General features: G+C 57.5%; 1 protein-coding gene across 2 annotated transcripts in view; it reads left to right on the top strand.

The window, feature by feature from the left end:
• Positions 1-11,996: 11,996 nt before the first annotated feature.
• Positions 11,997-13,473, top strand: part of KLHDC4 (kelch domain containing 4) — a 46,346-nt gene continuing 44,869 nt past the window's right edge. For both annotated transcript variants that reach the window (XM_044255585.1, XM_044255586.1), the window contains exon 1: positions 11,997-12,146. In XM_044255585.1, coding sequence (XP_044111520.1) covers positions 12,048-12,146 — 99 coding nt within the window. In that variant the 5' untranslated portion in view covers positions 11,997-12,047. The remainder of the gene's footprint in view (positions 12,147-13,473) is intronic.

The following is a 13,473-nucleotide window of genomic DNA, read 5'->3' on the forward strand; positions in this document are numbered from 1 at the left end:
TCGATCCCAGGACTCTGGGATCATGACCTGAGCCGAAGGCAGAGGCTTTAACCCACTGAGCCACCCAGGCGCCCCTAAATAAATAAAATCTTAAAAAAAAAAAAGGAAAAAAGAAATGTAGTTGCTTTTCATGAAAAGTAGGTAGTTTATGTTAACGTGTAATAGGATGATTATTGCTGTTTTAAATCAATTAATAAATAAATTGTTTAAAATAAGGAATATCCGGGGTGCCCAGGTGGCTCAGTGGGTTAAAGCCTCTGTCTTTGGCTCAGGTCATGATCTCGGGGTCCTGGGATGAACCCCACATCGGGCTCTCTGCTCAGCGGGGAGCCTGCTTCCTCCTCTCTCTCTGCCTGCGTCTCTGCCTACTTGTGATCTCTCTCTGTCAAATAAATAAATAAAATCTTAAAAAAAAAAACTCAGAAGTAAGGCGAGACACTCAGCAAGGAATGAAAAACAAAAGAATGATTATTTCATAAAAGTAGATGAAACAGAGAGAGGCTTGAGTTGAAGGCAGCAGGAGGACGTGATGCCTTCAGGGAATGGGGAGAGGAAAAGGAGAAATGGTTTAAAAGTCAAAAGAAGAAAAAAAACCACGATTCGAAGGATGTCAAAGAAACTTTGAAATTGTGAAAATTGGCAAAAAAATTCCAACAGACAGATAACAGGGCTCTTCGAGGAAGGCACCAACGCAAGACAGCAGAACAAATTCTGAGGCCCGTATTCAAGGAAAGTCGCCTGAAATCCAGCCCAGAATGACCAATGCCAAGACATATTTTAGCAAAATGACTGGTATTTGAAGAAAAACAAAAAATGCTTGGGGCCTCTAGGTAAGAAGAGAGCACTGGCTTAGAAGAGACAGAACTCGAGATTCTCTCACAACTTCTCCACAGCAGCCCTGGACGCCGGGACAGGGGAGTCCCGCCTGGAAGGTACTAGAAACCAGAGCCTGAGATTTTTATACCCAGCAGAATGGGTCTTCCCACGCAGAGCCCAGACAGGGCTTGTGCCGTGTAAGAACGCAGGCTCGCAGGAGCCTCCGGGGAAGCCTGCTAGCTGGGGTTTCACGTGCCCCACACAGCGTGGACACACACATGCAGATGCTGGCGGCGTGGACTTGGCTGTTCTGGGAGCACTGCATGCAGGCTGTGGACAAAGCCGATGGGTGGCCAGGGAGAGCCCAGCTCTGCCATCCCAGGTGTCCTTGCCCCGCACCACTCCCAGGGATGAAGATGGGATCTGAGGGAAGTCGAAGGAGACCTTCCCCCAGGCACCGGGCGCCTCTACAGCCCGGCCCGTGGTCTTAAGGTGCTGCGTTTGCTCCCGGCCCACTCCCACTCTCACTCCCTCCCCATAAACCAAAAAGGCAGGGCTCGGGGAAGTTGTGGGTTCCAGGTCTGGGCACAGGCAAATCTGAAACATCTTGACACACCAGCAACTGGGGGGCGTCAGACATCGCAGGAGGGGGGCTGGCGGTCCTGGGGGGGCTCCTGCTGGCTGAAGATGGGGTGACCCGACCTCCCTTAACGTGAACACTTGCGCTCACGCCGACACCCCCCGGATACATCTGAATCCGAGCATTCGGGAGGGCACAAAGGCAACCGGGCACGCTCATCTGTCACACTCTGAGGATGACAGAGAACCCACGATCTCGCACACCAGGCAAATTAAGCAAAGCACCGAGACTATGTCCCCGCTGTCCTCAAAGAAATGTACCCCATAAGCGAGCAGTAGACCAGACCTTTCAGAGAGGGCCAGCTCACAGGGCTTCCAGCCTCCTGAGGAGAACGATGTGATGGCATTAGTGAAGAGAGCGGGACGGCCCAGAGCATCCTGGGCCCTGCGTCACAGAGAGAGAGAGAGAGAGAGAGAGAGAGAGAGAGAGAACAGAGTCACGTGGCTCCGAAGGCCAGAATTGTATCTCCGCAAAATTCACACGTGGAAGAGCCAAGCCCCGTCTCCTCCGCAAGTCCCCTCCATCGGAGATAGGGCCCCCCAAGAGGGGTTCGTTAACATGTCATTAGCTGATCCCTTAACCTGAAATCTCACGGTGGCACAGAGCAACGACCCGGTGAAGCCCCGGGACGGGGCAGGCCAAGGAGGGACCCGCCAGAGGACCCGCCCACAGCTCGGCCTCGGCCTTCCTGGCTTCAGCCCTGGGAGAGCGGGTCCGTCCCTGCCGTGGTGCGTGGCCCTGGCGACCTGAGCAGGAGACTGTGGGGTGGGCGTGGGGGGACCCTCAGGCCCAGAGGGCTGCATGGGCCCTGCCTGCACGTGGTGCCATGCCCTTAAAGAAACCTCCCCGCCCACCCCCTGCGGGCATGGAGGTGGAGAGAGGCGATGTTTGCCCCAAGGGCACAGGACCCCCCAGCCCATGGGAACGGCATCAGCCAAGCTACAGAGACTTGCCTTGATTTTTTAAAAAATTTAAAAAAGTTTTATGGACTTTACTTTTTTGGAGCAGTAACGGGCTACCGTCAGAGCCTACAGGGACCCGTCGCTGTCGCCCAGCCCCCTCTGTGCTCCCAGGAATGGGCTTACTCTCCCTGGGTGTCGGACTTCTCACACCACTGCTGGGGCCAGAAGGCGTTTGTTCTGGTCTCTCGGTGCAGAACATGGAGCGGTAATGGTTGGAGAGGGTTAGCCGTGCGGGGAGCCCGAGGGGACCGTGAGTGCGGGCCGGGAATGTTCCTGGGCAGAGGGGACACGCCGCCAGAGCACACGCGGCATGCCCGGCCTGGGGGCTGGAGGAGGGGTTTCCCCACTGCATCCTCGCTGCAGCCTCCTAAACCCGCGCTTCCTTTCTTTGTGCTCAGTCCCCTGATTTGCAAAATAAAGCAGGGGTTTTCTGCAAGCCCAGCCTGCACGGGGCCTGGGGGTAGGGGGAGGGAGACCGTAGGCGCTCAGTTTAGAATTAACTGTGTCTCTGCAGGGTTGGAGCAGGGGAGCAGGGAACTGGCCTAGCCGAGGCCAGGGACAGGGACAGGGAGGCCAGCCCCATCGCCCTGGTGCCCCATCAGGGCCATGAGAGCTCACACTGGGCGTGGGTTCCCTGTGCCGGGCTCCCGGGCAGCGCTGCCCCCTTGTCACTCACCGCAGGCTCTGATCTCAGACCTCCCTCAGGCTCTTCAGCGACCCTGTGACCCTGGGGGTCAGGAGGATGTCCTGTTTTTGCAGTTGGGGCCGGCAGGGCAACGCAACGTAGGGCATACAGTTCTGCCCGGCCCACAGACGGCCCCACAGGCCATCGGCTCTACTGTTGACCCTGATTCGGACAGCAGTATCCCGGGTGACGGGCACAGCATGGAGCCCCAAACGTCTGGCCCCATTGCGCTGTTATGGTGAAATACAGTGACCTCGTGAACGCAATCACGGACCTTCTGGTACCCGTGTGCTCGGGGGCCCCTGGGGGCAGAAACCAGTGCTGGGAGCCCTGGGTGCATGGCTGGTAGACATTCGGGTTTCTGCATCTTACCCTTGAGTTCCTTTGGATGTTTTGAGCTGAACCCAATGATTTAGGGGTAGTTGGACAAAGACATGGTGTTGCCAGGATACAGGTCCTCAGGAGGGCCCGGCCCCGGGAAGAAGAGATTGTCCTTCGTCTTCTGGAGCGAAGAGCTCCTCCTGGCAGCCTCTATGTGGGGCTTGGCAGGGAGTCTCCGATGACATCCTGCGTCAGTGCGTTGACTGTGAGGTCTGGGGAAGCATCCGGTGGGTAGGCAGCTGCTAGCCGAAAGTTCTGTAGGGAGATGCTTTGAAATGTTACTTTGGGCATCCTGTGGGGGCGGAAAAGGATAGTCACAGAAGGACAGAGGGAACTCTAAGTACGGAGAGTGTCAAAGAGGCTTTAGTCCCTACTTCTACGCCGGAGTCTAGTATATGTGCTGCCGAAGCGAGCACTCTACGCCGGAGTCTAGATGAGCCTCGCCCCAGAGGACTCTGCCTCTGCCCATCTCCGCGAGGTGACGCTTGGCAGCCTGTGCTTTATACTAAGGAGTGAAAGACTGATACTTCGAATCTTGAGAGCGGGCAACTGGTGTGATAAGGACACCAGTGGCCCCCTAAAAGGGTGGAGGGAAAGTTCTTGTAGGGGGGAGGGTCGGGAGAATGGCAAATGAATGCCCACAGTCACCTTCACCCCTAGCCCAACGGCACTCAAGGGATGCTGGGAATTCCCAAGCACGGGGATGTTGTCGCCCAGGATCGGCAGTTGGAGCCCCCAGGCCCAGGACCCACGCGGGGTGGGACGGGCGAGGGGCTGCTGTCGGAGGAGCGAGCTGAACCTGAACGCAGTGCCGTCTCCGCGTGGGGTCGCGAAGGAGACCAGACCAAGGACGTTTGTGGATGGGCCAGCAACAGCCAGATGAGGTCTGGAGTGCGGCGGACAGTCAGGTCCCAGTGGGTGTTTCTCCTTCTGACCCACTCGCTGCGGTCGCGGGAGATGGGCCACAAGGACTCTGGAAGGTCCCGGCAACTTTTCGGGAAGTCTGAACTGACTGCAAACGAAAACACGTGCATCTGACGAAAACGAACGCACCAGGGCAGGAACAAAAGCGCTGCGGAGCCGCAGGTGGACGTGCCGGGGGCTGGGGCCAGGGGAGGGGCCGGCCGGCGAGCAGAGGGCGGAAGGCGCGGGAAAGCCCCCGGAGGTGGGCGGAGACGCTAATGGGGATGGTGAGGATCCCCAGGCCAACAGCCTCCGGGAGCCCTCGGCCTGCGCTTTCCGCACCTGTCGGGAGCCTTTCTGCACCGCTTGGCTTCAGAACAGTTGCGCAAACAGTCATCCGCGGGCTTGCATAGCCACCGGGCGGTGGGGACGGCAGGGACGGCAGGGACGGCAAACATCCTGGGATCTGGTGGCTGCCCTTTCCCCCTGCCTCTCCCCGGGGCCCAGGGCTGCGGCCAAGCGCCTCCTCCCCCCTCCACCACCGCAGCCTCTACTTCCTCCCTCAGTTAACCCCGGGAAACGCGGGCGAAGTCTGCCCCAAGCCCCTCTCAAAGCACAAAGGGAAAGCGAGATGCGGCTTCTAACACACGGTTCATCGGGGAGGTCCGACTCGGACGCTGGGAAAAGCCGCTTTTCCTGGCTATCCCCGGCGGGGACCCCTCCCGGCCGGCCTGCAGGTGAGGTCCCCGGGCGCACTGAGGACCACTGGCGTGAGTGCCACCGCAGGCCGCACGTGCACCCGGGAAGGTGCCCTGCAGGGCGACAGCGCACGTGGGAGCTGATGCAAGGGTCGCAGCACGCGGTGCCGGGCCCGCCGTCCGCGGCGCAGGGTCGCCCTCCCGTGGCCGCTCGTGGCGTTGCAGGCTTGGGGCTTATTAGCAAATTTGAACGGGTGTTGCATCATCTGCGGGGGGGTGGGGCGGGGTGGCGGCGGGCTCCAGGTGCGTGTGACCCGGACCACCGCCCCCGCAAGGGCCTTTCAAGTCTGCTGGGTTGTAAGGTGAGGTGGTGGGGTGATGCTTGCCTCCCACGCTTCTTTGTCATTGTCGTGGGCGCTGTGTCCACAGTCCCCTAGCCCTGGGCCTACTGGGGGCTGCGGGAGCAGGGGCTCCACTAGGAACACGGCCTGCTCATCATCTCCAAGGAAGCCCTATCTGCTGCTGCTGCTCTGCCTGCACTGACGTCCTGTCCCTCCACCCTTTTTGCCCACGACCTTGGCCCAAAACAGGGTCAGGTTGTCTCTGGGCAATGGCCCTGGGGGTCACAGACCAGGGTGATCTGAGGTTGAGAGGAAATGAAACACCCCACCTTCCACTTTCAAGAACGCTGGGGCAGCAAATGCAGACCCCTGGGACTTCCCTGTGGGAGCTGGGGCCGGGGGACTGGGCAGGGACAAGGGTCAGAAATGGGGAGGGGTGGGGCAGAGACAAAGATGCCCAGTTTTCATAATCCCTGGTTATTTTATTTCATTTTATATTTTGTTTCGGAGAGAGCAGGCAAATGCGGGCACACGGTGGGGGGTGAGAGGGGGAAGGGAGGGGAGGGAAGCTCTCAGCAGGGAGCAGGATGGCGGGCTCAATTCCAGGACCCTGGGATCATGACCTGAAGGCAGACACTTCACTGATGGAGCCACCCAGGTGTCCCAGTCCCGGGTAATTTTAAAGTGAGGGCATGCTTTTTTTTTCTTTGCTAGTTTTTATATCTCTTTTTTCTTATTGTGTTTATTAAATATATACATTTTAAGTTTTATTTTGAAGTAATCGCTACGCCCAACATGGGGCTTGAACTCCCCACCCTGAGATCAAGAGTGACACGCCCCACCGCCCTTCCTTACGTTTATTAAATAGAAATCAATAGAAATCAATGTGAGCGCGGCCCCAGCGCCTGCGGGCAGAGCCGGTTTTCCCTGGGAGGGGTCGTCTTCGCCCCCTGCTGGCCGCGCAGCCTGGCGGCGGGCGTTTCCTTGTCTGGAAACCTCCGCTGAATCCGGGACGCAGGCTTTGCCTGCCGGGAAGCAACCTTTAAGACGCATGAGTAACAACCCGCCAGCGAGCAGCTTGTAATGACATCAAGCCAGCCCTGGGAGCCTGCGCTGGGAGTGTGTCCCCTGACCCTACTTTCCAGAGCCTGGCATTGGCGGCTGTGCCCCCACCTGCTGTACCTGACTCCCAGCCCTGGTCATACAGGCCGGCCACTTGTTTTTGAACACACTGGGGATAGTAACATTAGCTGCATCGCGCACGCAAAGGGGGCTCGGCATCCCTGCCCGCATTTGGTGTTGGCTGTGTTCTGGATGCGGGCTGTTGTGATGGGTGTGAGGCGATGGGGTCTCCTCGGTTCACTTTGCATTTCCCCGATGACCTAGGACATGGGGCAGTCTTCATTATGTATGAAGTCCTGAACTAACTGTGTCTTTGTAGAGACAGGACACTGAGAGCCTAAGACCTGGGACCCGCTTGGAGGGGATGTGAGGGGCCCGGAGCGGAGGCCCTCATGGGAGGGTCCCCGGGGCAGAGCCCGAGTGTGAGGACCTCATATGGCTTCACACGGGTGTCACTGGCATTAGGGTTTTGCCTTGGATCTGCTTCCACCCATTTTCCGGGAGGACTAATTGGTGTGTTTGTTTTCAGCACTCACCGTCTCCTGTTGCTGCTAAATTCCCCCTCTAAGGCCTTCCTTCTCCCACTCGGGCAAAACATAAACAGGGAAGGGGGGTAGAAAGGAAGGAAGGGAAACGAGAGGCCTGGTTCAGAGAGCTGACGGCAGAGCTGGCAAAGGATGGGAATAAAGGTTTGAGACCATCAAGCCTCACGCAAAGTCCATTCACAGGGAAGACGGGATTTGCATTTTACTCAAAACTCAATAGAGTTTTGTGGGCTTCTCTCTCATTCTAGCAACTGTGAATTCATTCAGTGACCCTATGTTCCTCTGCTGGACTTTCCTAAATCCCCACCCGCACCTCACCCGAGTTCCCAACATGTGCCCTTCTTACTCTTCGGGAAGAGATGATTGTTGTGTACAGCGGCTGGCTATTCTGGAACGTTGGACCCCTGAGATCCTCCCCTCGCCTGCCCGAGCTGGACAAAGCTTTCCGCAGCCCGTGTCCATCACGACAGGACTTTATGCACTCACCGTTTACTCAGTTTGTGAACATTTAACAAAGAGTGTGACCTTGCCATCTGGGGATAGGAAAGTGAGCAAGACAAGGCAGGAGGGAGATTAAAATCTAGGGGAAGAGAGCTACAGCGCCTGGATGATTCTCACACAGTGGGTTTCTAGTGACTTCTCAGGACCATTGGAGGAAGTGCGATAGTGGGAAAATCCTGACTTACCTGGAAATCAGATACTGTTATTCCTGGCGGGTCATTGAGCAACTGGGCAAGACGACACCAATTCGCCAGTCCAGAGTCTCTGATGGAGGCCTTTCTTTAATTGCACATGTTTTCTATGAATTGCATCATTCACTAGTGTGGACAAGGGAAGGAGGATGTGGTGAGCTCTGTGCCCAGAATGCAGTTCTCACAACCATGCTTCCGTAAAGGGTTAACACCTGCCTCTGCCAGATGGCCTGAGATCAGAGCCATGTGGATGAACAATGACAGAAAAAGCCCTTCTTGAGAACAGGGAGGTTTTAGTGGGTGTGATTGGACTTAATAGGCAGGCAGCTGGAATGTAAGGGGATACCACGAGCAGCCCTTGGTAGAAGTCGTTGCCTACGAGGTGAGCGAGCTTGGAAACAGCTGGTTCCTGGGATTCAAGGGCCGGACGCTCAGCATAGTGATATTACCGGGATTTTAAGAAATCAAGTTCCTTTGGGAATCATCAGTGTCTCCAACTATTTGGCAAAGGAGTTTTACCTTCTTAAAAATCAAATATATCTCTAGGACAGATTGGCACTGTTTCTCTGACTGCATTTCCTCTTGTCTGCCACATCTGACCACTGTGTTCAGGAAAGCGGACTCTGGGCTGTGTCTGCGTCGGCTGATGGGACACACTCGCCACAGAATGGATGGGAACTTACAGGCTCACGTGGGTGACACGCACGGGCTTTACTGCAGCCTGCTTGCCAACCCACCGCTGCCCATGTGATGTTAAAGTTGCTACCATGCTTGCAATGACCATACCCAGCATGGTTGCCGTCTTCTGTTCCATTTTCTGTGCTATCGTCCAGGTTTCCGTGTTTCCTTCTCCTCGGTGTCTACATCTAATGACTTACGGACGTTCTAGATCTTTATGTGATGCTCTGAGATCCAGTGATAAAGAAGACAGGTGAGAAACAAGTGAAGGAGGTCTCGCACACAGGAGCTAAGCGGGTGAGGGAAAGACAAGGCAGACCCTTGCTGACCATCAGTCAATAGGAAAGTCCACAGATGCAGAGAGTGCTTGCATGTGGGAGGGAAGCCCGTGGGTGACTTCGAAGTTTGGTTCTTACACCTGTGTTTTCCTAATTTCAAAAATTAGTATGTGTTAATTACATACTGAAAAGTACCATTTAAAAAAAGGAAGCAAGGCTGTAATACGGGAGACCGGGTTATGTGAACCAACCTTCCCATTCAAGGCGACTAAAGATGCTGGATCAGTTGTAATGAGTTTCTTAAAGACACCTCAGAGCTAACAAGTAGCGCATCACCAAATTGGAACCCAACAGAAAGAACAACAAAAAACCTGGGTAGAAATTAGGTTCTGTGAATGGCTTTTACTTCCAGGCATGAGCAAGTGTTGCCGTGTTTGACTTTGGTTCTGACAGCCTCAAAGGGCAAGGAAAAATGTCATTAAGTCCAAGGGTGCCCAGGTGGGATCTAGAAGGGTAAGAGGATCTCTGATGAAGCTCAGGCCCTAAGGGTTGCATCTGAAGGCGAGAGTAGAGCAGAAGCAACACCGCCCTCTGGTACTTTGGGGGCCACAAGGACATCACCTCGGTGCTGAGCAGGGGGCGAAGGAAAGATCCTGGGGTACTAGAACCACAACCCGGCCCTTCCTTGGACTTTTAGCCTAAATTCTCACTGCCTGGGCTGTCAGAATGACATTGGATGGAGCTGGGCAAAGAGCCCACGGACTGGTACATAAATCAGAAAGAATTATCCAGAATGCAGCACGGAGAGACAAATGGAGAATGGGGAAGACTAGTTAAGAGAACTGGAACAGAGACTGAGAAGAGGTGCCATGTAGCTAATTAGAGCTCCAGGAGAAGAGCAGAGAGACAGAACCGCATTCTCTGAAAGTGGGAGAGCCATCCCTAGCTTCGTGAAGCCTACTGAACTCCAAACACGATAAATAAAAAGAAAGTAACATCCAAATGTACCTTAATGCAACTACAGGCAATAAGAATGAAGATGAAATCCTACAAGCAGTTAAGAGGAAAAACAAAAACTTTTCAGAAAGATCTTCAGAAAATCTCCAAATATCTGGAAACGAAAGAGCACATTTCTATTTATTTATTTATTTGACAGAGAGAAATCACAAGTAGACGGAGAGGCAGGCAGAGAAAGAAGGAAGCAGGCTCCCTGCTGAGCAGAGAGCCCGATGCAGGACCCTATCCCAGGATCCTGAGATCATGACCTGAGCCGAAGGCAGCGGCTTAACCCACTGAGCCACCCAGGCGCCCCGAAAGAGCACATTTCTAAGTAACCTGGGAATATGAGAAGAATTCAAAAGGGAAGTCAGGAAGGATCTTGAACAGAATGAAAAATCAAAACAGAGCATATTAAAATTTTAAGATGCACGTGAAGCAGCATTTAAAAACGGAGAGCGAGAGCACTAACCTCTTAGAGATTTCAGGTAAGTGAAATAAATTTTTAAAAAAATAACAAGAAGGTCCCCAAACATTTGGAAATTAAACGCCACACTTTAACTCCAAAGAGGAGAGAATTTTGCTTTCAAAGCAAAATTTCCAATGTGGCAACGACACTGGGTTTTTCCCCCTGGATGTCCCGATCGCTAGATGAGTGTGTGAAACAATGGTTTGATTTCCCTTATTCCCTTCCTTTCCTCTCCTTCCCAGGTCCCTCCTCGTTCCTCGCTTTGTTTCAAAAAAGCATCTGAGGGGCAACATCACATGTATCCTACGTTGATCTGTCTTGTTAGAACAAAGCTCCTGGAAGCCAGGGGCGGGTCTTGTGTTGGGATACAATGTTCCTGCTGACCTTGACATTGTTACCCTACCTGACGTGCTCGCTGCCGCTCAAATTCATGACTTCACAGCACACGAATTCCCAAGTTTGTATTTTGCTCAACTTTTCTAAGCTTTTTTTGTTATTCTGCTCGATTCTCCCAAGAATGCTGCGCAGGAGGAGGCCTGGTAAACAGGCACAGAACCGCATCATCCACACCACACGTGGGACAATCCCCCAGGCACACGGATTATTTGCGGCCCGAGTCCGGGTTCGGCGTTTCTTCTCTCCCGGGTCCCGGCTCGAAGGCCGCAGAGGGCGCCTGACCGCGGGAGAAGCTACACTGTAACAGGTCACGGTCTCTCCGTTGTTACCATAACCCATCCAAGTTTCAAACTCGCGATTTCACGGGGCAGGACCGCGTAGTTAATCTTACTATTCCGGGATTCTGGTCTCCTTTCAAGTGTTCCGGCTTCTCTCCGGGGAACCAGAGTTTCAGCCTCCCGTAACCCACCGAACCCCCGGGAGCTTCAACTCGCTTCGCGACGCTTTCGGGTGACAAAGCATTAACCCTGCATCTACCGGACGCTCCTGAGTTCCAAGAGCGACCGCGCGCCCCTGCTCAGGCCCCCGGAGCCCCGCGGGAACGAAAGTCCCACAAACGCTCCGCGACGCTAGGGCCACTCGGCCGCAAGCGCGTCGCCGCCAGGTCGCTCGATCTCAGGAAAGCAGGAGAGGGTCGGGCGCGCTCCTTCCCGAGTCTCCCCGGCGCGTCGGACGGACGGGTACACGCCGGCAGGGGGACGCCGCCCCCCGCCCCCAGCACAGAGCCCGTCGGACCCCGAGCCGAGCGAGGGCGCCCCGGGGCCGCGGCGCTCCCAGGGCCACACGCCACGGGGGCAGGAGACGGCGCCCGCGACTCCCCGCCGCTGCTCCCCGGCGCCCGCGCCTCCTCCGCCCGCGCGCGCGAGCCTCCTGCAGGCGGTCGGACCCCGCCGCGCCTCCCGCGCTCCCTGCACGGCGCGGGGCTCCGGGCCAGGCCGGAGAGCACGGCCGTTCCGCGGGCCGCGGCGGAGGAGCCGGCGTCCCGGACGCGCAGGCGGGGCGCGGCGAGCTCCGCGGGCGAGGGGCGGGCGCCGTCCGGGGGGCCGCAGGAGGCGCGGTTACCGGAAGCGCCGGCCTCCTCGGGGCCCGCGGGGAACAGCCCGGAGCACTGGGGACTTCGCGGTGGCCGGCGCCCTCCCCCGCGGAACCCGGCGGCCGGCGCTTCCGGCGGCCGCGCCTCCAGAGTCCGCGCCGCGCTTCCGCGTTTCCCTTCCGGGATCTCCACCGCCCACGGCCACGTGCTTGCCGGCCCGCCGGCCGGAAGCGCGCGGGCGGGGCGGAAGTGACGCCTCTCCGCGCGCCGGCCCGCCGAGCGCGTATTTCCGGCGCGCCGTGCTGCGCCGCCCCCCGCTCGGGGAGTCCTGGTGCCACCGCGGACCGGCGCGATGGGCAAGAAGGGCAAGAAGGAGAAGAAGGGCCGCGGGGCCGAGAAGACCGCCGCCAAAATGGAGAAGAAGGTGTCGAAGCGCTCGCGGAAGGAGGAGGTGAGCGGGGCCGGCTGCCAGGCTCCGCGCGCCCGCCGCCCGCTGCCGGGGTCCCGGGTCCCGTCGGGCTCCCCTCGGCCGGGAGGCGCCGCGCGGTCTGCGGCGAGGGTCGCAGCCTCCGGGCCTCCGTCCCCGTCCCTCGAGAGGGGGTGGGCGAGCCGCACTGCAGCCGGAGCCGCGGGCTTCCGACGGCGCGTGCCGCCGGGTGCCGCGACCGCCGCCGCGTCTCTCCCGCGCCGTCTCCTTTCCGTCTCTCCCGGTCTCGGCGTCCTGCCCCGGCCGGGTCTGCGGAGGGGCCGGGCTGAGCTCAGCGCCCCGCTCCCTGTGGCGGTGCTTTCCGACGGCCCGGGCTTCGGTCCGCACCCAGCTGGGGCGCGCGGGCTGACGGCGGGACTCAGCGGCGAGTCAGCGGGGACGCGGCGTCCAGCGGCCGTGCGACCAGGTGTCCCCGGGACCCAGCTCCGACTCCGCGCTGCCCCTTCTTCAGAGCCGCTCCTGTCTGCGTCTCCCCGTCTGTGCAATAACGGGGTTGGCTTTTCCTTCCGCCTCCGCCGCGCTCGGCGGACGGTTCCTCGCAGGTCGCCTGCACCGGCCGGGCAGCCCCAGGCCTGGGTTTGCACCTCCTCTCCGCCGCAGCTGGCTGGAAGGCCTCGGAGGAGCATGACTGTCGGTGCAGCCTCCGCGTCTCCGTGTCTCACGGGGGACCACATGGGCCTGCGTGGGGTCGTCGCACGGAAGATAGGTTGCGGGGCACCTTTAGAGATTATTTATTTATTTATTGGACAGACAGAGATCACAGGTAGGCAGAGAGGCAGGTAGAGAGAGAGGAGGAAGCAGGCTCCCTGCGGAGCAGAGAGCCCCATGCGGGGCTTGATCCCAGGACCCTGAGATCATGACCCCAGATGAGTCAAAGGCAGAGGCTTTAACCCACTGAGCCACCCAGCCCCAGTATTCTCCCTTTCTTAAAGTCAGTTGTGTCACATCACAAGTGTGTAATCTCATCACAAGTGTGCGTCCTGTCGTTTCCTGGCTGGGGCCTGAGAGGAGCATTTGGGGACAGCTGGGAGTTCTGCCTCCTGCAGAACTCATGTGACCCTGGTGACAACTTCACTTGGGTGTCACACACATTGCTCCTGCTTCTACTCTGTGCGTGTTGAAGGTAATCTCTGTATGAAGGACACTGGGCCAGGCACTCTGGAGTAACGGGGACTCCCGACGGGTGGTTCTTTCAGCTCTCCGTAATGTCCCAGTGGGTCAGCGGTTTGCCCTGCCGGCCCGAGGCAGCGGTTTTGCATGGGGGATGTGGTGGTGGATAGGAGAGCCTTCA

Source organism: Neovison vison, chromosome 7, assembly GCF_020171115.1.
Source record: "Neovison vison isolate M4711 chromosome 7, ASM_NN_V1, whole genome shotgun sequence".
Lineage (NCBI taxonomy): Eukaryota > Metazoa > Chordata > Mammalia > Carnivora > Mustelidae > Neogale > Neogale vison.